Source organism: Ochlerotatus camptorhynchus, unplaced genomic scaffold, assembly GCF_037179485.1.
Source record: "Ochlerotatus camptorhynchus isolate MF236.1 unplaced genomic scaffold, CSIRO-AGI_Acam_v1.1 ptg000776l, whole genome shotgun sequence".
Lineage (NCBI taxonomy): Eukaryota > Metazoa > Arthropoda > Insecta > Diptera > Culicidae > Ochlerotatus > Ochlerotatus camptorhynchus.
In genome coordinates, this window is record NW_027041241.1 from 179,559 (window position 1) to 201,433 (window position 21,875).

The 21,875-nt window shown below is 37.2% G+C and overlaps 1 protein-coding gene across 3 annotated transcripts in view; it reads left to right on the forward strand.

The window, feature by feature from the left end:
• Positions 1-20,638, forward strand: part of LOC135714995 (phosphatidylinositol-binding clathrin assembly protein LAP-like) — a 123,141-nt gene extending 102,503 nt beyond the window's left edge. Inside the window, exons 8-10 of one of the 3 annotated variants that reach the window (XM_065238398.1) lie at positions 2,822-2,924; positions 3,676-3,765; positions 20,128-20,638. In XM_065238398.1, the coding sequence (XP_065094470.1) occupies positions 2,822-2,924; positions 3,676-3,765; positions 20,128-20,301 (367 nt within the window). In that variant the 3' untranslated portion in view covers positions 20,302-20,638. The remainder of the gene's footprint in view (positions 1-2,821; positions 2,925-3,675; positions 3,766-20,127) is intronic. The other 2 variants (XM_065238399.1, XM_065238400.1) reach the window with 2 other exon arrangements.
• Positions 20,639-21,875: the final 1,237 nt, after the last annotated feature.

A 21,875-nucleotide genomic window follows, 5' to 3' on the forward strand; every position in this document is an offset into this window, starting at 1 on the left:
TTGTCAATTCACCATTTGTAGCCTGTGTGTGTGTGTGTGTGTGTGTGTGTGTGTGTGTGTGTGTGTGTGTGTGTGTGTGTGTGTGTGTGTGTGTGTGTGTGTGTGTGTGTGTGTGTGTGTGTGTGTGTGTGTGTGTGTGTGTGTGTGTGTGTGTTTGTGTTTGTGTGTGTGTGTGTTTGTGTGTGTGTGTGTGTGTGTGCGTGTGTGTGTGTGTGTGTGTGTTTTTTTTTTTTTTTTTTTTTTTTTGGCAAGGAGGAAACCTTCAAAAAGGCCATCGTGCCACCGCTTGACGACTGGGCGCACAGTCGCGGTGACACGGTGTGTGGGATTCTTACCGCACTAAAACCTCCTTAGACGCCTTGCCCTTTTCCCCCGGAACCACTTGTCGTATTACTTCGGAGGGGGCCGTGCATTACGCACCTCACTTTACCTCAGCTAATTGGCGCTTCCAGTTCGCTGATCGTCTCTCCAATTTGTGAGCCATTTATCTCCCAGCGTCACGTTCTACTCGGTTATCCCTGGTGGTGGATACAGCCTACTCTGACGGAGAGTTCTCCCGGCTTCGGCTTTCAGTTCGCACTTGTGTGAGCACATTACTACTTTCTAGTTGGTCTTCCCGCCATTTTCGCTGCAGCGCTGACATGATCTGCGTTACTGCTCTGCTGACGGCGTTAAAGGTGCCCTCCTCTCGACACATTTCTTCGACGACATTCTCCGTGCTAAGGGCGAGCATATCCTCTCGCACATCATCAAATCTAGGACATTCGAAAACCACGTGCTCTGGTGATTCTTCCACATTCCCACACTCCGGACAGAAGGGTGACGTTGTGTGTCCGAACCGATGCAGGTACTTCCTGAAGCAGCCATGACCAGACAGGAACTGCGTCAAGTGGAAGTTGGCTTCTCCATGCTTCCTGTTCACCCAGGTCGAAAGAGTCGGTATTAGCCTGTGTGTCCATCTACCGTTTTCTGCTGCATCCCACTCCTGCTGCCACTTAGCCATCGACTCCGTTCTCACCATTTTTCGTACTCCTCTGGTTTCTCTCGTCATATAGCACTCGTAGTCCTCCGCCAAGGTGATGCCGATTGGGATCATACCGGCGATAACGCATACTGCCTCCATCGAAATGGTTCTGTACGCACTCACGACTCGCATGGCCATGAGCCGGAACGTACTGCTCAATTTCCTTTGGTTCTGCTTCGTTTTCAGCGCTTCAATCCAGGCTGGACCTCCGTACCTTAGTATTGATGAGGAAACACTAGCCAGAAGACGTCTCTTGCTGCTGCTTGGACCAGAATTGTTCGGCATGATTCTGGCTATTGCGTTGATGACCTTCGTCGCCTTCTCGCAAGCATATTCGATGTGGCTATTAAAGTTTAGCCGGTCGTCGATCATCACTCCCAGATACTTAAGCATGCGCTTCGAAGCAATGGTGTGCTCTCCAACGGTAATTTCTGCCCGCTGCACTGCTTTGCAGTTACTGACCAACATCACTTCTGTTTTGTGGTGGGCTATCTGCAGCTTCGCTCCTTGCATCCAGTTACCAATCGTATCTATCGCCTCGGCCGCCAACATTTCCACTTCTTCCAGCGTCTCACCGGTTACCGTCAAGACGACATCGTCCGCAAAGCCAACGATCTCAACTCCTTTGGGCAGCTTGAGCGTCAGCACGCCATTGTACATTCCGTTCCACAGCGTGGGACCTAGAATGGAGCCTTGGGGAACCCCCGCCGTGATTCTAAGCGATTTCTGCCCCGTGTCTGTCACATAGACAAGGACCCGGTTCTGGAAATAACTACTTAGAATCCTGCAGAGGTAGCCTGGAACCCTGTGTGTGTGTGTGTGTCTGTGTGCGTGTGTGTGTGTGTGATCCTTACAAACCCCCACTGGCCGGCAGTGTTATTATGAAAGAACGCATTTATGGTCAAGGAATTGGTTATTTGCGCCACAAGTGGCGGTACTATCAACTAAGAAACATTTAAATTGACTTTTAAAAGCGATTTCGATGACCATCTTAAGCATGTTATGCCTGCTTGTCTGTGATCATTCCTTCACTATCGCAACTCCGGGTAATCCGCACTTGTTTTTTTCTCAGGCACTTTTGATCTAACTGCAATCACTCTCTCATACTCGAAATGTACCACGGCCAAATTGGCAAAACGACGCCCTATACGCTCTCTGACCAAATCGTAGGGACCTAAAAGTAAGTTAGTTGTACCCAAAAGTAGGTAAATATGATTATACTCAATGTTGGGTTCCCGCACTTTACTACCTCTGTTGGGTGGTTTTGCTCCTCCGTTTTTGACAACATTAGAAGGAGAAAAGGAGACAAACTAGTCAAAAGCTAACTGGCCGTTGGGTACTGTTTTTTCTTACCGCGTAGGGTCTTTTTTCAAGTCATAAACATTTTGAATATGTCTGTTTAAAAAAAAATAACATTCATTCGCACCCTAATGTGCGTGCTCTTCGTTAGTATCAACAACAACAATAACAACAACAACAACAACAACAAAACAATCACTGGGGTTAATTGGTCCGTAGTTGAATAATAATTTGGTAAAAGCAGAATATTATCTAACTAAACGTTACTTCACATGAAAATCGTGCATATACAGTGGAGTTTAATCAATGCTGAAGAATCAAAAATGTGATCGAATAAGTTTTGTTACTATGGCTAATATGTACTTCGATTTGTTCACTGGATCGTACGTCTTCGCGTTAGTACTAACGTTTTTGCATGCTTCAGTTTTTTTAATTTTTTTATTAATTGTGAAGATCAAAACATTTTCGATTCTTTAACCTTTCGTTCTCTTTCATTAGAAATGTCCAATGGAATTCGCCTAAAAATACTGCAAAACCGGGCTCAGCAGGATGGTCTCCTCAACCACAACCAGCAACTAATCAGACGGGTTATAAGCCTATGGTAAGTTTGTACAAATGAGGGAGATACAGCATGTGTCCGATTCCGGCCACACATTTTAAATGATAATCTCGAACCCACCTTTTTGATATTTTTTTAAACTTTCCGGATAGCTATTAAGTTCTGAACGTGGTCAGATTATCAGACTTGCAATTCGAATTTGTAGATAAATTGAAAAAAAGCCAAAACTGGTTTGTTCTTAAAATCGGTCTTTTACTGCATTTTTTTATTTTATTTTAGTACCACATGAATCTTGTATATTCAATTCTGTGTTTGCGCATTTTTTTTTTTTTTCGATTTTGCATTCATGATGGTTAATTGATGATGGTTAATTAAATGATGATTAATGTCACTTAATTATTCCTTGATTTTTTGTGGTTTTTCGAAACAAGTTACATTAAATATGGATGAAAATTGAGATCACACGCTCAAAAACAGAGGCGATAAAAAAATCCGCCGTAAAAATAGTATTGAGTTTATTGAGCATGTGAAGAATTTCGTATGTAAATAATGAACTTGCAACGTTACTTTCTGTTTCCATTCTATTTTCTATTGTAATCAAATTCTTTCCAGTTTTAAAAAAGGTGGTTATAGTTTGAAGTAGTTTTATTGCTATTCCTAATTTTTAATTTTCTCGTGTTATTTTGTATTTTCTTCTTTTTTTTCTTTTTTTCGGTTCATAATTTATGTTGCTTTGTATTCAACAAATTACATTGTTTTAAACCATGTGTTTAAACTACATATAAACAATAAGGCGCAAGGTATGACTGTTCTTCATGCCCCTAGCACTATACATCCAATTGTACACACTTCCTATCCCGTAGTGTCATCATACATCCTACAGGTAAGTAAACTTGTATGTGTATTATAATATATCACGCATAATAAGTTGTAATATGTAGATATAAAAAATATTATTCAACAAATTTTGTCTGAGTCTGGTACTTCTCCCTAACTTTATTGATTAAATTTGATGATTAAAATTATACAATTCACAGGGCAAGATCGGCAAGATCACCTTAAAGGTTCTCATAATTTCTAAGTTTTGGGAATATGTGGGAAAAGATGGGTAACGGAGCAAGATGGATCAGCTAGTAAATTTATTAATTTGTTTCTTTGTCAATGTCAATTCCATGCAAAACAATGATGGTTTGAACCAGCATTGTGTCTACATTCATCCTGTTGATGTTAACCAACAAACATATAAATAAATCATGTAGATGATCCATCTGGCCACACCTTACCCAAGTCATTGAAATTAATAATTTACAATGTTGTTGATTGGCAATATGGTCATCTACTTGATTTATCTACATTCTTAATTATCAGCATCAACAGGCTCAATTGAAAAAGCAAACAACCATTGAGGTTCTATTGAAATGGTTATATGTGTTTATTAATCATCATCTTTGGCATTAGAGCCACACAAACGATTCCCGGTCCGGTCTAGGATATTTTCAAATTGGAACAATTCTCGACTTCCATGGGTATAGAGTATGATTGTATTTCCCACACAATTATACTAAACCAAAAAAGGTACAGACATCGAAAGCTCTCGATTAATAACTGTGGAAGTGTATCTTGAACACTAAGTAAAGAGCACACAATTAGCTAATATGCGATAAGCAATAAGTTTGAAATATAAAGAAGAAGAAAAAATAACGAGTCTGAATTCTATTCTTAGAAACTAGTCTTCTAATATTAAAGTCAAAATGATCACACACATTATTGAATAGTCTGCAACATCTGTCGAGTGGACTTTTATACCCATAAGCAATAAGCGGGAGTTCATCTAAGGTACGTGATTTCGGGAAAGAGCAGGCGGAACGCAATAAACACGGTGAACTTAATTGAAAATGAAAATGAACTATTTTAGCTGACGATCAATTGGGATGCCTTAACCATTGGGAGCGGAACAAGCTTGTGCACCGCTCTTTGGCACTCCTTCACTCCATGACGTACAGTCAAGGTTGCAAATACTCATTTCAGCTAAAATAATGTTTTTCGGAATAATAAAACCAAAAGATGGTATGATGGCATGTTTTACTTGTAACTTACAAGAAGAGGTTACAAAGTATGCGTTTGAAACATAAAACCTGTAAATTTTGCTTTCTATAAGTCACAATCAGCGATTTACTGATCGATGAGTGAGTGAGTGAGTGAGTGTGTTGAAAATCGCTGATCGTGACTCTCATGAAGTGAAATAAACAAGTTCAATATGTCAAACACATTCGTTGCAACCTCTTCTTGTATCCTACCAATTCAAAATATGATCATGGCATCTAATTATTTCATAATTAAAAAAAAACATTGTTTTAGCTGAAATGAGTGTTTGCAACCTTGCGTACAGTGACGGTGCGAACAACCCCATATTGATATGGATGGGCAGCGACAATCCTTGCAAGCTCCCATGCCGCAGGTGGCGAGTTATCGTTCTTGATTAGTACCAGTTGTCCCGCATCCATATTATGCTGTACTGCTTGTCACCTGTTCCGAGGTTGAAGTGTGGCAAGACATCTGGTTATGACAGCAAGTTGAGTGGCTGATTGATGATGAAGTGTGCTGGCGTGAGGGCCTCGGAGGAGTCAGTCGATGTCGAAAACTGGCACAAAGGACGCGAATTCAAACATGCCTCGTATGTCCGACTTGTGTTCTCTAGCACCACTCGGAGATGCTTCTTCATAATCTTCACCGCAACCACGCAAATTCCTCTATATGGAGGGCGGATGGAGTCATGGAGTGATGAACGTCCATTTCACCTTCAAGTTCAGTAGGTACTGACTCACAGCTTGGTTAAATTGCAGGTGTTGCCGGATGTTTCGATTTGCACCTACAAAGTTTGATCCGTGGTCAGATCAGATTTCACGCTTGTGGATAAGTCTCAAACTGCTTCAATATCTCTGGTTTAGTGTTGCTATCATCAAAGTTGGCCCTGTGTGCCATCAGCATCGATGAAAGGAAACAAAGACTTGAGCTTGCTATTGCCTGAAAGTGGTGTGTATTTGGTCAGACAACCAATTTCCTTCTTGAAACAATCGTGTTGAGCTGCTCGTGCCAGCTCCAAGCAAGCGTAGTTAATTTCCTTAGGTGTGAGTGGTCCCTCCAGTCGATCTGTACTGTTTTGGTGATCCAGAGGATGTTTTTTCTTCCAACTGTTTCATCTTAGCATTCTTATTTGGTATGGTTCTGGTCCTATTAAATATTGAGATGATCCAAGTCTTGTTAACGTGTCGTCCATTCCCTTGTATTCCGTAGTGGCCTTATAGGTTCATTTTGTTTCGACTGACAAATTAAAGTGACATAGCACATTCACATGCAAGTTTAGAATTGCAGGTTGCTAATTTTAAGGTACACCCCTTTCTCTTGACCATTTGTCTCGATCAAACGGCCATTATACAGCTGACTAATCAGAATTTGCCCTTGGACTGTTTCATGCTGATGTAGTTGTATCTGTTTGCTTTTTGTTTTGTTTTTTACTCTTTCTTCTTCTTCTTCTTCTTCGCATTTAAAGCTTATTGCATATCGCATATTAGCTTATTGCGTGCTCTCAACTTAGTGTTCTAGATGCACTTCCACAGTTATTAATTGTGAGCTTTCGATGCCTGTACCATTTTTGCATTGGTATAATTGTGTGGCAAGTCCAATCATACTTCTATGCCCAGGAAAGTCGAGAAATTTTCGAACCCGAAAAATTCCTAGCCCGGACCGGGAATCGAACCCAGCCACCTACAGCATGGTCTTGCTTTGTAGATGCGCCTTTATCGACTGAGCTAAGGGAGGCCCCTTACTCTTTATTTGTTACAAATTCAAAATAAATTACATTTCATTTTAACCTATGTGCTCCAGTTACTACAGTAACTTACCAGCCTTAATTGTTATGATATATAATTACGAGTTCGTTCCTTAGGGGAACTTAAAAAATAAAGATTTATTTCACTAATTAAGTTTTACAAATCAAACTCTACTCTATCACTTCTAACTAAAGACTGCTCGATCAATTGGAATTATCCTTATTTAAAACCTACTCATTGCTTACTATGCTATTTACTATATTTAGTACCGGCCTGCCTATGTGGAACGTCGTACGATCGGGTTGAAGTCCAGGTTTCCTGCTGACTGGGCTGTCGATGGTGGCTGGTGGTTGCTGGGTCCAAACTTTCTGCTGACGGTTACCGATGGTAGCCGTCGGTTGCTAGGTCCAAGTTGCTGACGGGTTGCTTCTATAGTCGCTATATTTATAGTCTGGCGGATAGAACTCCGATCTATCAAAAAGCGGATCCAATTCAATATATTGTATACCAACAATTGAAAAGGTACTATCAAATTTTATAAACAAAACGTTGATTATTCTTTCCTCGCCAATCGAACGCAAATTACCAGCATCATCGGGTAGGGGAAACCTTCCCCAACACAAAGATGGTGTTAGTTGGCGTAGGCGAGCCTTGAATCACGAGAAAAGGGTTTCCAAAGTTTTGTTCACAATAGCTGATGCACTACTTTCTGTTGTTGGTCGTGATTTGTTCGATTGGTTCCGCTATTTGACAGCTCAATTAGTTCCCGAGATTCTATCCGCTAGACTATAAATATAGCGACTATAGTTGCTTCGTGGTGGCTAGTGGTGTGTCTGTCGTATTGTAACTCCTCCGGGGGGTAGAAAAAGCGTGACCTCACGCGTCTTCGTTTGAGTTATCTGAGGATGATACAACTTTGGTTTCCTTCTTTGTGGTAAGATTGGTAATGATGCAACGAACACTTTGTCTGTTTGTTGAGAGCAAAAATGGCTATGGTTACGGTTAAGATTGTTGAGAGCGATATTCCTCCTAGTAGACTCCAGTTCCAGAGTTGATTGGTGAACTGCTTCAGGTAGACATGGTTGATCATCCTTCTGTTGGTTATGGTTTTGTTGTTCAGATACGTTAGATCCTCTTCTTCTAGTTGATGATGGGTTAATACATTGTGCAATAGCGCCTTGTATTATGGATAGTTGAACGGTCTCATTCAGAGACACAAACTGTAGATTTCCAAAAGTTATGTTGCAGTTGGAAAATTATATTAGAAGGTTACCATTAAGTACTCGATCATCAGGGCCGCAATCAGATTTTAATGTGTCTGATTTTGCGTTATTAATCAATAATAGGTTGACGTGCTTCTGTTTTGTTATCTTGTCTGGTTGTACAGTAGCTTTTCTTGTCCAAAATTAAGTTGGATATGCATTTATCTGAGTACTTACTTATGTTACTGCTATGTTGGACGTATTCGTTTGGTTTACTTGTTGTAAATAGTCCGTTTTTGCTTTTGATGAGGTGTGTGGGGTAGTGTTTTATCATAGAATTGTTGTTTTTGAGTGGGTGTACTTGTAGTATGGTTGATTCTTCCTTCTCTAGTTGTGGTACTCGTAGGATGTATAATAATGTCTCCCTGTTGACGGCTATTTCTGGTTGAACTAAGTTGAGTGCTTCGCTTGGTAGGTCTACGTGAATTCCTTGGTCTTCTAGTAATACTTTTATAATGTTGATCTCGTGTGCTGAGAGAAACTTGTTGTTAGTAACTGATACTTTTGTCCATAAGATCGCTTCCTGTACCTCCTCCAAAATTTTGTTAATCAAGTCTATGTTCATAATTGTGGTGATGGTCTCGATTTAATTTAAAATGATTGCATTCTCATTTTTACTCTCAATTACCTTGTTTACTGCATTTGTTAGGGATTGTAGTTTGTTCCCGAGCTGTTCGTTAATCTTGTATTGTTGGTTGTTGTTTTCTATCAGGTTATTCATGGTTGTGTTTATGATGTGCAGATCTTCCGCATCCGGGCTTCCGCTGATCCATTTCCAGGTTGTTCCAATTAGGTTCAGGCTTCTAACACTGCGATGTTTTAGTGGTAAACTGAATGAAATTAGAATACAATAGTTTTATTTTAAGCTTAACAATGTCTGATAAATGATTATTAATTTTTGTGTATGCTAGAATGGTTAAATAGTTAACAGTAGTCTCTAAGTTGGTTATATTTATAGGGTGAATAATGCTAATGCTGCCTAATTGAATTTTGCATGTACTGGATTTCAAAATCAAAATTGGTTGTTTGTTTAAATTTGTTATTTCTAATTCTTGAGCTTTTGAGATGCTCCCTAAAATGAAAACAAAGAGAAATATTATTCTAATCATCTTTATCGAGCAGTGTTGAATCTAAGCTTCTTAAGAGTTATTGTTATTTTGCTATCCGTATTTTGTTTTGCTTGTTAGGATACCCCAACTGGATTTAGTCACTTGGTGGAGTACTGAAACGAGAGGGTTTACTAATTAATTATTTTCATTCAAATTATTTACAAAGACGCTGAAATTCGAGAAGATATTTGGTTAGAATTATTTTAAATCTGTACTCCTTTCCTCGGATGGCCACTTATTTGGTTCTGGAAAAGGGAGGAAAATAATATGTTAATTTTGTTTTCTAATACGCTTGATTTTATTTTTGTTTCTTTTGACGTTTCTCTTAATTCCTACGATCTGTAGGAATTAAAAGAAACGTCAAAAGAAACAAAAATAAAATCAAGCGTATTAGAAAACAAAATTAACATATTATTTTCCTCCCTTTTTCAGAACCAGAGAGATCTTCTCATTATTCTTTAAACATTTGGTTTCTGTAAATCTAGGGTCCAGTTTTTTTCTAGTTATTTTTTGGATGTAAATATCCTTGTTTACGTCTATGTTTGGAGGAGCTTCTTTCTTTGAATTATATTTGGTCATTTTGTTAGCGGATTTATTCAATTGGTTCGAGACTTTTATGTACAAGTCTCTGGCTTCTTCGGCAATTTGTTTTGGGTTTACATTATTTCGTTGGTTAAAAACTATTTCATTAGGTGTGAATGACGTTGCCGAGTGTACTGAACTATTGTAAAGTGCTGTTACTATGGCTATGATTTCGGGTGACCTCATTTCATTAAATTTGTGTTTGTTGGTGTTAAATAATTCAATTATGGTGCTGTGTGTCTTTTCAATTTGGCCGTTTGACTCTGAAGAAGAGGCAAACTCTATGTCTGTACCTAGATTAGTTAGAAAAGTTTTTAGTTGAAGGCTTGTAAATGCGGCTTCGTGGTCACATATAATTTTCTTAGGAGCTCCGAAATTTCGAATATATTGTGAGAGGGCATTTTGGATGTCTGTTAAATTTCTGGATGGTATTTCTATTATTTGTAGATGTTTAGAGAAAGCGCAAATTAGTGCCAAGTAATTTTGTTTGTCGATTCCAAAAATATCCATGTGGACTCTGTCAAAAGGTGCTGTTTCAACTGGTCGGGGAGAAATTTTTATATTGTAAGGTTTACGTTCATATTTATGTTTGGCACAAATAGAGCAGGTGTTTACTACTTGTCTAATTTTGTTGGTCATTTTTGGAAAAAAAGTAAGACCTTTTTATATGATTTTCCATTTCTGATATTCCTCGGTGTGCTCGCTCGTGTTCTGTACGAACTATCAAATCTTGCCTCTCTATGGATGTAACGTCTTCGATCATATTTTGGGTTATTACAAAATGTGATTTTGATTGAGAAAAGTGTTCCCTATGCACTTCTTGTATTAGTTGAAGAAGGTTTTCGGGTGCGTGGATTGCAGTTTGATTTCCTGAACTATATTCTTTAAGACTAGAAGCTATTTTCTCCGAATCATATGATGTTGAGCATATAATAATTCTCCTGAAGTTTGGAAATGGGTTTTCTGTTAAAACACTGTTGAATGTTGCATGTCTAAAAATGATTTGATTTCGGTAATTGTTAATGGGTTTTTCTGTAAAGTGAATGAAGAAATCTTCGGATGTATTTGCAGAGTGAATTGTATCTGTTGATTCGTTGTCTGTCTCATTTGCATTTGTATCTATTTTGCGGCTCAATGCATCGGCGACTACATTTGTTTTCCCTGATCTGTAAACTACATCATAGTCGTAGTTTTCTAATTCCAAGCTCCAGTTAATTAATTTTAAATTTTTCTTGGAATTTTTTATTTAAATGAGTGGTTTATTGTCAGTTATTAATGTAAATTTATTGCCAACAAGGTATGGCCTGAATTTGTTAATAGCCCACATTATCGCTAATGCTGCCTTTTCGGTTGTGCAATAATTGGTTTCAGTGCTGTTGAGCGTTCGACTGGCGAATGCTATTGGTCTCTCTAATCCATCCTGTTTTTGGGATAATACCGCGCCTAGAGCATAGTTGCTCGCATCGGTGGTAAGAATGAACGGTAGTTCAAAATCAGGGTATGCTAGTATCTGATCTGAGGCGATTATTTTTTTTAATTTTGAAAAGGATTCATTGTATTCTTGGTCATTCAAATTTATATCCGTTCCTTTTTTAAATACTTTGTAAGAGGTTTAGTGATTTTGGAATAGTCCTCTATAAATCTTCTATAATAACCTGTTAACCCTAAAAACTGTTTAATTTGTTTCTGGGATGTGGGTAATTCCAATTCTAAAATTTTCTTTATTTTGTCTGGGTTTGTTTTTATCCCATTTTGAAAATTGTGGTACGTACCAATCGCCATTGTTTTCTGTTGAAATTGTAACAATGTGATTATACGTTTTTGTAGGGTTGGTAGGGAAGTATTTTTGAATGGTATGACTACTTCACTAATTTTTACTGTTTCGTCTTCGTAATTAATTATGGAATTCGTTTTTGCCAGAAATTCGGAACCTATGATTCCGTCAAAAAAGGTGTGAAAGGAAATTTCGTAAATTTTTTGAACGGGGATATTATGCCCTAAGAAATTGAATTTTCCTTTGCGGTTTATAGTATGTGTACCGGTTATATTTTTGATGGTGACCGGCTTAGTATTTTTTGTATTTTTAAGAATTCCAGTTCGAATGAGGTTCTTATTCGCACCTGTATCCAAAAGAAGTTTTATTCCTGTATTTGATAAAAGATATGGTAGAAAATTTATGTTTCCAGAGTTGTTTGAATAGCTTGGCAAAAATTTACTTCATTTTCATCATCAGATTCCGTCGAGCTTGAATCATTATTTACTTCGTTATTGTTTACATATTTTTTAGTGTTCAATGTTAACCTGCTGCGAATGGATGGGTCCACCTCCATTCTTTCAATGGGAAGGTTTTTTGCTCTCTCCCTTACATTATCATTGGCATTGTTATTAGTATTTTCCGAAGTTTTGTTGTCATTTTTTTGGAAATTTTGTTTGTTGGCCTTAGTAAAAAACTTATTTTCAGGTTTGCTTTCAGGTTTTCCATCCTATTAGCAGTGATCTGTTGCGACTTAAATTTGCATAAAAATGCATATGCGTCCTCAATGTCCTTTGGTCTAGCCGCTTGGACGTGGCCAAAATACGGGTCACGTAGCCCTGCGATAAATGCTGCTAATGCGTCTTCATCAATAAAGTAGCATATAGCGTCCCAATTGTTCTGATACCTGGGATTTTGTTTCGCCAAAATTTCTATACTATGCACAAGTTCCTTCGTTCTCTGGAAGTATCTGTGGATCGTTGTGTGTTCATTAATTTTATTTTGCCATAGTTGGCACTTGTAGGTCGACAGCTCTTGCCTGTCGCCAATTGCATTTGTGAGGAATTCTGACACCTCGTTGAAATCTTGTGGGTTTCCAGCAAGACAAAGTATATCTTTAGCTTTACCCTATATTTTATTCAACACCGCTGTGATGTACATTCTAAACTGTGTCTCTGAAACGTGAGGATGGAATGCCTCTAATGTATTTTTTGCTGTCGCTAGCCAAGCTGACAGTTGTCTCCTATTACCGTCGTATGTGGGCAACGACTTTATAGGGTCAGGTATTCTAAAAAGGTTTTCGAAATTGTTCGCTGTTACAGGTGGTGAAACGGCGTTTGTATTTGTTTGTACCGTAGCGGCGTTCACTTTCAAGCTCAGCTCATTGAAGCGCTGGTCTTGCTGGCTCTGCCGCTCAGAAATTTGTTGTATGTTAGCTAAAATTTGTTGTAATTGAACATTTAGTTGGTCCATGGTAGACTGGTTACTTTCGTTACAATTGATATTTAACTTGTCCAAAAGAGGAAGTGCTGTTTTCAGAGATACGTCTGATTGAAACTTTCTTCGGTATCAGATTGTTTGCCTTGAATAAATAGATTTTTGGCTTTTTTCAAAGTTAAAAACTTTGAATTTTTTGGAACTTTCGGCATTCACTTCTCGTGATAGGCCTAGAAAGGTTTCTTTTTTTGTAATTTTTTTTTAATTTTCAAAGTGTCTATCTTGTAGTGCACTCTGACTACCTAAAGAATCTTGTAGTGTTCTTTAGAGACGTAACAATGTTTTTCAAATTGTTGCTACGATTTTCTACCCATGGAGTCTATCTTGTAGTGCTCTATGGGGACGTATGTACACAAAGTCAAAATAAAATACGGTTTTGCTGTCGTGAGCGTTGGCCCAGGAGAAACGTTGGCAATACTCTGCAGGTGATTAGAAGGGGGATCCTCAACTCGATTTAGCGGCGGCTGCCTTCAGCTAACGATGCTTTTACGCGGAATCACTAAAATTCACTTTTCACTTCATGAATAACCACTGTTCTAATCTTCCTTTTCTCAAGGCCTACTCGACTGCGCCAATTACGAGTTTGTTCCTTAGGGGAACATAAAAAAAGATTTATTTCACTAATTAAGTTTTACAAATCAAACTCTACTCTATCACTTCTAACTAAAGACTGCTCGATCAATTGGAATTATCCCTATTTAAAACCTACTCATTGCTTACTATGCTATTTACTATATACTACCGGCCTGCCTATGTGGAACGTCGTACGATCGGGTTGAAGTCCAGGTTTCCTGCTGACTGGGCTGTCGATGGTGGCTGGTGGTTGCTGGGTCCAAACTTTCTGCTGACGGTTACCGATGGTAGCCGTCGGTTGCTAGGTCCAAGTTGCTGACGGGTTGCTTCGTGGTGGCTAGTGGTGTGTCTGTCGTATTGTAACTATATATCTAGGTGTTTTTACATTGTTCCTGCCTTGGCAATTCAGTAATTTGAACAGGTTTTTTTTAAACCTGCATGTCAGTGTAACAATTGATATCTTAAAACTAAAAACTAAAACTAAATCTTATCTAAGTATAAAGGGAATTAATCGTTGCAATTGAGGATTGCAACGATTTTTGCCTGAAATTATTGATTATTTTGTTGGACATTTGTTCTAAAGTCTCAACATTCGAAATTCTATGTACCTCGGTAGTACTGTACCAGGAAGGCAACTTCAATATCATCTTCAGAACTTTGTTCTGAATCCTTTGAAGTGCTTTTTTCCTTTCCAACTAGACCATATTGGCACAGCGTAAAGCATGGCCGGTCTAAAACTTGTTTAAATATTAGAAGTTTATTCGTCAGGCAAAGTTTGGATGTCCTGTTTATAAGAGGATACAAACATTTTATATATTTGTTACATTTGGCTTGAATGCCCTCAATGTGATCTTTAAAATTTAATTTTTGGTCAAGTACTAATCCAAGATATTTCACTTGGTTTGACCAGGAAATTGGAACTCCGTTAATATTGACTATGTCACTACTACTAGGTTTCAAAAAGGAAACTCTAGGCTTATGTGGAAATATTATAAGTTGATTTTTGGAAGCGTTGGGAGAAATCTTCCATTTTTGTAAATAAGAAGGTAAAATATCTAAACTTTTTTACAGTCTGCTGCAAATAACACGAAGACTTCTTCCTTTAGCGGAAATGCCTGTGTCATCGGCGAGCAAAGATTTGTGGCAACCCTAAAGCAAATGAGGGAGGTCCGAAGTGAAAATGTTATACAATATAGGTCCAAGAATGCTACCCTGAGGAACTCCTACTCTAACAGGTAGTCGATTAGATTCGGAATTTTTATAATTTACCTGCAGCGTTCTGTCAGTTAAATAATTTTGAACTTATTTCATAATATAAAGTGGAAAATTCAACTTTTTCAATTTAGCAATCAAACCTTCATGCCAAACACTGTTGAATGCTTTTTCTATGTCTAGAAGAGCAATTCCAGTTGAGTAGCCTTCAGATTTGTTTGAATGAATTAAATTGGTAACTCTTAAGAGTTGATGAGTAGTTGAATGCCCATGGCGAAATCCAAACTGCTCATCTGCACAAATTGAGTTCGTATTGATGTGAAGCATCATTCTATTTAAAATTATCTTTTCAAAAAGTTTACTTATTGAAGAAATCAAACTTATTGGACGGTAGCTAGAAGCTTCAGCTGGATTTTTATCCGGCTTCAAAATTGGAACAACTTTTGCATTTTTCCATTTATCAGGAAAGTACCTATGCCAAATCAAAACATCTGTTAAATAATTTTACTAAGAAAGACAAGTTACTCTCTGGGAGTTATTTTTTATGAGAATATAGAAAATTCCATCATCACCTGGAGCTTTCATATTATGAAACTTTTTAGTTATAGACCTTACTCCGTCCGGAATCATCAAAAATATTTTCCCAAGAGAAAATATTCAGATAATTAAGAGAAACCTGATTCTCAATAGGACTAGTAAAACCAAAACTGAAATTATGGGAACTCTCGAATTGCTTAGCAAGCTTCTGAGCTTTTTTTTTCCAAATTTGTGATCGTAATTTAACCACCTTCTTTAAGTGCTGGAATAGGCTTTTGAGGTTTTTTCAAAATTTTTGTGAGTTTCCAAAAGGGTTTTAAACTCGGGTCTAATTTAGAAACATTATTTTCAAAAGTTTTGTTACTCAGGGCAGAGAATCGCTTTTTAATTTCTTTTTACAAATACCGCCAGATTACTTTCATGGCAGAATCGCGTGTTCTTGTTGATATTGTTTCTTACGGACATTTTTATGACGGATCAACAGCTGAAGATCGTCGTCTATTATAATTGAATCGAATTTTACCTCGCATTTTGGTACTGAGGCAGTTCTTGCTTCAACTATAAAAGTAATCAGAGATTCAAGAGCAAAATTAATTTCATCTTTGGTATGCAACGGAATGTTTGGATCGAAGTTATATTCCATAAATGTTCGATATTGCTCCCAATCAGCTCTATGGTAATTGAAAGTAGAGCTGTTGGGATTACAAATTGTTTCTTGGGATATTTCAAAAGTTACTGGAAGGTGATCAGAACCGAAGAGCATGGGTAACCAATTGGCTACAAAGTTGACATGAATTAGTTAAGACCAAATAAATAGTTGAAGGATTTCTTGCTGAAGAAAAGCATGTTGGGCTTAGAATATAGAATAGAGTAATAATCTGCAGAACAATCATCAAACAGAATATTACCATTGGAATTGCTTTAAGCATTATTCCATGAGCGGCGTTTTGCATTAAAATCACCAATAATGAAGAATTTAGACATATGACGGGTAAGTTTCTGAAGGTCACCCTTGAAAAAATTCTTTTGCTGGCCTACGCATTGGAATGGCAAACAGGCAGCTATAAACGAAAGTTGTCCAATTTTTGTTTCAATAGAAACACCCAAAGTTTCAAACACTTTGGTTTCAAATGAAGAAAGAATTTTATGTGTAGATATTGGCACATCCCTGGTTGCAACTGACATTCAGAGAGAGTGCGAACGATGGATGGTTCTCCCAGCAGCTGGTGAAATTCATGGTTCATTTACCTCCTCCATCTGCACTCCACCGTAGATGATCCACAACACCTGCCATTCAAAAACACCAAGAGCACGTTACTCCTTCTCGAGCATAGTCCATGTCTCGTGGCCGTAGAGGAGCATCTGCGCCTTGCATATAGTCAATTTCGTGCGGCGGCGAATTGTATTCGACGGAAGCGTCCTCCGGAGTCCAAAGTAGGCACGATTCGGTCACCAGTGAGCCCAAATACACGAACTCGTCGACCACCTTGATTTCGTCACCGTCAATCTGAACTCGGAGTGGGAGGCTAATATTATCTTCCCTAGAACCTCTTCCTCCCAACGCCACCACAGGGTCCATAAAGACGATCATTTCTATGAATGGAATAATTTGCGTCCCTCTTAACCTTATGGTCAGGTTTAAGGAACGTTTCAATTATAACTCGTCTTCATTATCTTTAAGAAATCGAGCATTCCAATTTAGAATATATAATGCCAAAAATCAATTACTGAATTTCAAAGTCATGACAATATTGTTTGCAAATTTTACTCCAGTTTGAATAGCATCAAACATGGAGTTAGATTTAAGCATATCAGTAATCATGTCAATTAATGATTTCTGTAAAAAGTCCATTTTAGAAGCAGTAATGTTCCTGAGTCAAAATGTTCAAAATGTCCGTTAGAATTACGTTGGTTAGAATTTTTATTTCTACCCGTTGCAATAGCAGCATTGGTAGCTCCATTGACTCGCTGAACATTGTTAGCAGCGAGGGGAGTAGGTATAGATGACAAATTTGAAGCAGGGGTGATATTTGTACCTACGGGTACGAATATAGAATTTGTTCCTCGCTGACCCTTGTTAACAGCAGAGGAATTTGTACTTGGTCGGGAGGGTGGAGCGTTTCCTACCTGTCCCTTAGAACGAGATTGTAGGATCGCTTTGCGAGTCTTACATTCCCAAAAATTGGATTTGTGGTTTTCACCACAATTTGAACAGTTAAATTTCTTAGGATCTTCCTTCACAGGACAGTTGTCCTTTGCGTGAGAGGAATCACCACAATTCATGCATTTAGCTGGCATGTAGCAATTTTTAGTTCCATGACCCCATGCCTGGCATTTACGGCACTGGGTGATGTTTTGGAAATTTCCTCCAGTCTTCCTGAAGTGTTCCCATTTCACTCGGACATGGAGCATAAGGCTAGCTTTTTCTAAGGCCTTAAGATTGTTTAGTTCACTACACACAAAAAATAATCGTTAATAATTAAAAAAAAAACCATTGGTAAAATTAAAAGTTAGCGTTGGTTCTTTTTGGTAGAAAGTATTTAGCATTCAAAACTAAAGTTCCCTAACTAACTGTCAATTCAACTTTTAAAAGTTGAAACTTTCAAATCGAATTGTAGAACTGTCAAACTGAAAACCTATAGTTTTTAAATTGACGTGTAACAAATTTTAATTCAAATGATAAGCATTTTAATCGCAATTACATACGTTTTTATCTTAAATGTAAATTAATTTTAAATCAATTACATTTATTTTTCAAAAGAAATAACCAGAGAAATTCCTTTTATTCTAATTTATTTTCAAAGCAGCAGAAGTGACGCTCGCGATGCTTTTACAGTATGAATTGTATTATTTTACAGATTGTTGATCAAAGCTGGAATAATTTGCTCCTGACGGACTCGGTGTGGGGGTACTTGAATGAAAGTGGCATCTTGATCGGGGTGGGAGTCGAGGTGGGAGTAACCTTCCTTTCTGGCAAGACTGAGGCTCCTGAAAATTAAAACATCTCAATTAGAACAATATGAAATTCATTGAAAATTATACCAAATTACCGTCAATTCCAGCACGCCATCATTGCCTCCATGTTATGATAGAGTTTATGTTTCATCTATGTTTGCTTCCCTCCGTTGGCTGCTTTGACGATCACCTGCAATCCGATGAAAATGAATTAGCGGTGGCGTACCACTTTTTGGGAACCGATTTCAGTTCGAAAGAGATACCGACGGAAGAGTAATGTGGAAACGTAGAAGACACAGTAATATGGTTTATTTTTCACGCTTTCAAATTTAGAGGCAAACGAAGGTCAAGTGATGCCAAAATCTTCGCAATGACGAGGAAATTTTGAAAGATCTGCGACTTTTATTTAAAAAAAAATAACTTTTGAAATTACAAGTTGAAATTGAAAGAAACACTTTTAATGTTTTGATTTTGTATATTTTCGTTGTTAAAACTACGAAATTGGAGAAACTTTTAAATTGAAGTTTCATTATTTTGATAGGAACAATTTTTGTTCTTTGTGTGTAGAGTTGAAGTGAACTAAATAAAAATCATTAGAATCGCCAGGGCGGGATTTCATTTTCATTTTGATTACTTGAAGTGGCTAAACTCCAAGTAATTTTGCCAGTTCATCTTTGATCTGATCCAGGGATTCACCACTGGGCAGTTCTTTCATGACAACCTAGAATACACGTTCAGTTTTGGTGACGTAAGTAAAAAAAATTGTGTTGCTTCTCAGTAAGATACTTGAGAAGACATTTATATCCGTCCAAGGTTTCACCTTGGCCAACACGGCATTCATCCCGACGTCCAATTTGTAGTGAAAACTTAACTTTCACGAAGTTCAAAAGTTCCATGCGAAGAGCATGGAAATCGGAAGTGGTTATCACAATAGAGGGAATCTTTTCCTTCTTGGCATTAAGCCGGGAAAGTTTACTAGAATTTTTCTTGGATGATGGATCATTCTCATCATCCGTGAGCAAATCAAATTGATTGCTTAAATTAATTTCATCATAAGGAGGATCAAGAGTTTGCCCTTTTTATTTGCGCTTAGTAAATTTTTAAAAATGGCGGCAGTAAATTTTTAAAAATGGCGGCAGTAAATTTTTTATCCAAATCGACTTCCAAGCAGATTACTATCCGAATCTTAAGGGATCGAAGAGGAATTTTCCAAATCGATATCCAAGAAGGATTACCTCGGGTACGGTCCAAACAAGGATCGAAGACGAATAAGAGTTGAACAAGGTAGAAATTTTACAGGTTGAGCACTGAAAAGTGCTGTTTAAATTTGTTGTAGCTTTAGGTAGTAGTAACACTTCCTTCAGCTAAAAGCAAATAGATCCGCACGGCAAGAGAGCACGATGCGGACTGTATCTGTTTGCTCTTTTTGTCTTTCTATCAAAATATACCTTGAGCTTGATGTACAATTATATTTTTCCTTACACGATCTCTCCCTAACTCGATCTCTTCCTAACCATATTATATAACCAAAAACAATCGACCTTTTCATACAAGCTTTGTCTTGACTTCCCCAAGGGGCCCCAGGCTACTTCAAAAGCTCAATATCGAGTTAGGGAAAATTGACTGTATATAATTGATACAAACGTATAATAATTATCCTGTATAACAATTCAAAAATCTGCATTGTATCTACAATATGTTTTGAAATTCTGTATATTTTTTGTATTAGCTTATTATTGAATTTTAAATACCTGTAGTTTATTTGTATTCTCTATCATGTTTGAATTGGTATCTATAAATCTGATATATATAATACAGCTGGTAGCTCTGGATGGAATATTCTTCCTAAACCCTATTATGATTTGTCCCAGCTCAACGTTATTGCGAAAAAATAATTCGAGCACGTTGCTCTTCGTTTAATTCTCTAATCTGCAGCAAGGAATACCACAAATGAGACCTATGATGGGGAAACCATTGGCCGGCGTGGCACAACCACCACAACAAGTCGTGATTCTTGGTCAACCAGGGCTAGTACAGAATCAACCCCAACAACAGCAACAGTCAGTGGCAAACACAAATGTACATTTGGACCCATTTGGAGGACTTTAAAAATAATCACAAATAAAGTTCGTATGATCTTCTTCATTACAATGAATGCTATGTAATTATTAACCAGAAAAATTCTCAAATAATAACACTGAGGGAACCGATAAGTATATTTAATATTTATAGAATGTCGTTTATGAAGTTAATGTAAAATTGTAAAATGAAGAAAATGTTTAATAAACGTTAAAAGAAAAATATATCTGTCAGTGAATGTTGAACATACAGATGTGAATGAATACATAACGACAATATTATTCATATCTAGGTTTGAATTGCAACTAATAATAATTTCATCTCAAATTTTCAATAGTCTATAGATCAATAAAAGTTTCAAACCAGAAAAATTCCTTTAATTTTGCTATTCATAACTAATTTTGAAACGCGTTGTGATTTGTGATTGAAAATAGTTTTTAATTACAGTTTAATTTAAAAAGCTCATATAAATGTGTTCGGTAATTGATCAGTCGTAGGGTACAAAGGGGCAAGATTGCCACCATGGCAAGATGAGCACCCTTAAATCTAACATAATAAGTCCTGCATTTTTGAGAACTGCATCACGTACCCTTAAAACAATGATTCTTAAATGCAACGTTCCGAAAATGATTGAGAAACATTCAATAACTACCGATAAATTTCCGAAAATATGCCGGCGAAAAAAAAAATCCTTTGAATTTGCTATATCCCTTTTTTGTTTCATTCGTTACAACTTTGAATTAATGTTTCAACTTCGCGCTGGTATTATATTTTGATAAACTAAGGAATATAATTCTTGAAAACTTTAACATGTCATATAAGAACAAATATTGCTATGCAGCCATTCCATAGCAAAACGGTATAGTGGTTCTCACAATTTCGTTAAAAATGGTAGTTTTGTTCCTTATGGCAAAATATTAGACCCGTATTTTTTTTTATTTTGTCATTAGGATGACCATTTCCATGTTAGGGTGGTCCAAAAAATCGATATAAAAAATTGAGATTTTGTATTTTTTTTTATTTATTTTTTATTGCTTGTCAATGGATAAAATATATACCCCAATGACAGATAACTATATCAAAGCTTATATATTTTTATTTATTTTTTATTATAGACACTTAACATCTAATGGTGCATTCATGTCTCGAAATAAGTAATTAAAATGTATTGTTCAAATTGGTATCTTTGGAAGGCTATTAGTTTTTTCTCTTCTTTCGCATCGTTACGTAGTACTGTTTGCAGACAAGAAGGGTCAATGTTGTATTTTGCACGAGCAGATTTTGATTTTTTACATGCTCAAATGTTTTTAAAAAAATCTGAATTTGATGCCATTTGTAATAATAGCATGCTATGGTCCATAAAGACATGTTTAAAAAAAAATCTGTATTTACACCAAAAATTGTGATTTTTTAAGTATGTCGTTTTATTACCTATAGCTTGAAACGGATAATGTGATTGAAATCAAGTCGATATATTGTATCGTTGTCGAGAAATCGTTAAAAACGTACTGTGTAAATCGCAAAAACCGTGTAAAAAAACCGCGTAAAAAAAACCGTGTAAAAAAGATTTCAGTGTATGTCGAACGTTTATGACGGTGCGGCAG